The sequence below is a fragment of the Branchiostoma floridae genome, chromosome 13, assembly GCF_000003815.2.
Source record: "Branchiostoma floridae strain S238N-H82 chromosome 13, Bfl_VNyyK, whole genome shotgun sequence".
NCBI classification, from domain to species: Eukaryota; Metazoa; Chordata; class Leptocardii; order Amphioxiformes; family Branchiostomatidae; genus Branchiostoma; species Branchiostoma floridae.
In genome coordinates this window covers 6037958-6041617 of record NC_049991.1, presented here as the reverse complement: position 1 = coordinate 6041617, position 3660 = coordinate 6037958, and the positions used below count along the sequence as shown (strand labels likewise).

The 3660-nt window shown below is 38.8% G+C and overlaps 1 protein-coding gene across 1 annotated transcript in view; it reads left to right on the top strand.

Annotated features, from left to right (window-relative positions):
- Positions 1–3083, top strand: part of LOC118429640 (WD repeat-containing protein 13-like) — a 12791-nt gene extending 9708 nt beyond the window's left edge. Inside the window, exons 12-14 of the mRNA XM_035840205.1 lie at positions 109–227; positions 842–990; positions 1271–3083. Of these exons, the coding sequence (XP_035696098.1) occupies positions 109–227; positions 842–990; positions 1271–1309 (307 nt within the window). The 3' untranslated portion in view covers positions 1310–3083. The remainder of the gene's footprint in view (positions 1–108; positions 228–841; positions 991–1270) is intronic.
- Positions 3084–3660: the final 577 nt, after the last annotated feature.

Below are 3660 nucleotides of genomic sequence, written 5' to 3'. Positions count from 1 at the left end.
AGACAAGTCAATCACAATCTATTCCTTTTATTATAATATACAAAATTGTACCTTTGTCCTGATTTATATCGGTGTTATTTTGTGTAACCTTTAATTTTTCTCATACAGGGTGTCAGGTGTTGAGGGCAGTTTGCAGCTGAAGCGAAAGTTTCCCATCAAACAGCGTAACCTGCGGATACGGAGTGGCTTCTGTCCTCTCATGTCATTCAGACAGGGCGCCTGTGTTGGTGTGTATAACGTTGATACACTTTCTAAGATGTATTCTTCTTCTTGCCTCTTCATCTAAACAAGATGTAAAAAATGTAAAACAGGCACATAAACTAACCAGTCATGTACCTCAGGTGTATTGCCATCATCCTGGCATAACGGTAGGGTGTTTGGCGGGGCAAATCCTTGAGGTTGTACAGTAGGTTCATGTCTTCTGACATGCCCCGTACCGCGTTGACATTTTGCTCTTGAGAAAGACATAACTTTCCTCTCTTCACTCGGTAAAATAAGAACTGCAAGTTAAGTATAGACATCCTTCAGATGGGCTGATAGGTTTAGGTCCCTTGTTAGCATAACGAAAGAAACACAGTCACGTTGAGCACATGCATAACGCTTTATGTTGTTTGAATTTTGGCTCTTTTTAATAACAGGATCTACAAGTTTAAAGCCCTATCCGAGGGGTATCCATAACTAAAGCTAGGTACTCTTTTTCACCAAGGGCACAGTCAACATATCTGGGAGAATATCAGGGGGATCAAAAACCCAGGACCTCTGCGCTTTGAGTCAAACACCTACTGTTATGCTATGCGAGGCCACAAATTTTAACTTGTTTTGCTTTCTTTGTTCCCTTTAGTAAGTGGAAGTGAGGACATGTCCGTGTACTTCTTTGATGTGGAGCGATCGAACAAACCAGTAGTAAACAAACTCCAGGGTCACTCTGCACCGGTGATAGACGTGAGCTTCAACTACGACGAGAGTCTTCTAGCTTCTGCAGATTCTGAGGTAAGTCACAATTTAAATTGAACATGCAGGAGGTCAAAGTTAAAAGCCCCTAACTCATAAACAATTCTTGTAAGACCTCTTTGTGAGACACCTCTTGACACCCCTGGACAAAAGTTAGCTTTCTCACTGTAAGCGTAGTGTAGAAATCTTTCAGAAGATTACAGAATTAGAACTGTTTAAACATCCAATGATGGCAGTTATATCTATTTAACAGAGATTTGTTTTAGGATTTTCTTTGGTCAAAAAGGACTCATATGAACTTTTCCTTTTTTCCTAACAGGGAATGGTGATAGTCTGGAAGCGGGAGCAGCGGTCTTAGCAGTGGCTTTATTCGGCACATAATGCATACATGTATATGCATAATGTATAATGTATATATATATATTGAAAATTAGGTCCCAATGTTAAAACTATCAGTAAACTAAATTCACTCATCGTAGTTGTCAACAGAAAAGCTCGGTCCCCTTCTGCAGCTCATTTGTGCACATGTGGGATCAGCAATGGAACAAATTTGTATAGGAAGTTTATAGCGCCCCATGTCCCGGTTAAGAGAAGGTTGGTGCACCCTGATGTACAATGTAGATGGCCTACTTTACCCCTTTCAGAAAGTAATGTGATATTGAATCATGTGTACAGAAACTGATGATGTCACGACTCCCACTTAACTATTTAATGTTGAATGTTTTGAGTTGAACAAAAGGGCAGTGAGTATTTAAGATTGTGTTTTACTTTTTGATGATAAGCATTGATTTTCTTTTTAATATGAACACCATTAATTGTGTAATATATAAAATTTTGCAGTACCTAATTGTAAACTAGTATATCTAGTTTTAATGTTTTTCCCATTTCAATGCTAAATGTTCCTAGCCTGGGTACAATCTTGGTAGTAATATCGTAGTTCACTCTCAGACATTTATTATAATGCTGCGTTATATGCAGTCACTTCTCTGCTATTCTGTCAGGGAACTTCTGCGTCCCTATGACGTGACATATTCGATTCTTTTCAAAATTTTGAATGAGGCACTGATTCGTCTTGAAATGAATAACTGATTGTCATATTTGAACAGGACGTGTGTAGGAACACCAGTTCGAACAAGCACACAAGAATCCATTTCTCGTCTCCATGACAATAACTGACGTCAACACCAGGTGGCAATTGTGAACATGGGAGCAAACTACAGGTACTACCCAGATGGTACCCAGGCTAAGATGCTCCATATTGCTTCAAATATTTCAATGCTTTCCAATATGACATCATGGACCAAAGTAGAAATGTGTAATTTGTGTATGTACTAAAAGAAAGATAATCATATGATGTGATTATGTAAACGTGAATTTTCCTTAAAAGATATAGCTAAACTGTCGTCAAAAAAAGGATGTGCAATAATCTTTATAATGTGTATCTGTTTTGGATTTCTTTTTTGCTACTTAGAATTTTGTTTGACAAAATAATGTGTTGAATGAATGAATTTTATTAACGTGTCATGCGTTAAGACGCCCGGCCCACGTGGGCTTATAAGACACATACAACATCAACTGACTGGGTTATTTGCAGGTTGTTTGGCCTATAACCCACAAATGCTGGGTTCTAATTTGTCGGTATGACTCCAATGTTTTGTTCTGGAAACGCCACCTTTTAAATGAAGCACTATGTAATGGATGAAGTACAATGTAATGGCAACAAAAGCAATCAATTCAAAGTCTATTCTAAAGTCTATGCCTTCAGGCATACATGTATACGAGCGATCGCGACGATGTCATGGTGACGCAGTGGTAGACAAAAAGCAGGTGTTTCGCAAACTATTGATTAACATATTGACCAGCATTTTGATCTGCTGATTTAAATATGAATTTTTTAATCCAATCTACTGACGTCCTGGTAGGCGCCAGTCGTCGAATACCCCGGATATAAACAACAACAGCGATCGCTCGTATTGAATCCGGTGTAAATGGTGTATTGACATTATGTACAAGTTCGCTTACTATATTTAAGAACCCATCACACTTATATAAAAGGCCCCTCCCAACATGAGTGGTTAGACAAACTATCAACTTGACTTTAGAAAAGTCAATTTCTGCAGACATAGATTGGACATTGGAGAAATAAACATTGAGGACTCGTAGTCTGGCCTCCTAATTTTTCAAAGCTGCAGTGGAGACACCAGCATTGACCTGTTGTTGTTATGCGGTAACAGCAAAATTTGCCGGTCAAAAATGCAGCTGGGATTGAGACGGTCAGAGGGTCAAGATTTTAAATTTTTACATGGTTCACGGTGAGGGGGTATGTTGGGGGTGGGGTTGTGTGTTGTCCCCTCCCGCATGTAGAAATATCATACAGCCTTGACTATATCAGCAAAACCTGCATATAAAAATGCTGAAAATGGCATTTCAGGGGGTATGGATTTCGCTATCTGGTACAAGTATAAATGAAAATATATTAAGAGTCTAGACGGACGTAAAAATTGATCAAATGGCCTGCATCGGGGTCACTCGAAAGCCATTTAGTAGGGCGCAAAATATCATGTAGCAGCTTCACCGGCTTGCATTTTATATTCAGTGACTTCAGTAGCATATTTACTGTTTCTACATTAAGATCATAGGATATTGAGGTGTTTAAGACAATTTTAAAAGCCTCTATAACGATGTTTTCTTGTTGATGTACATGGGCGG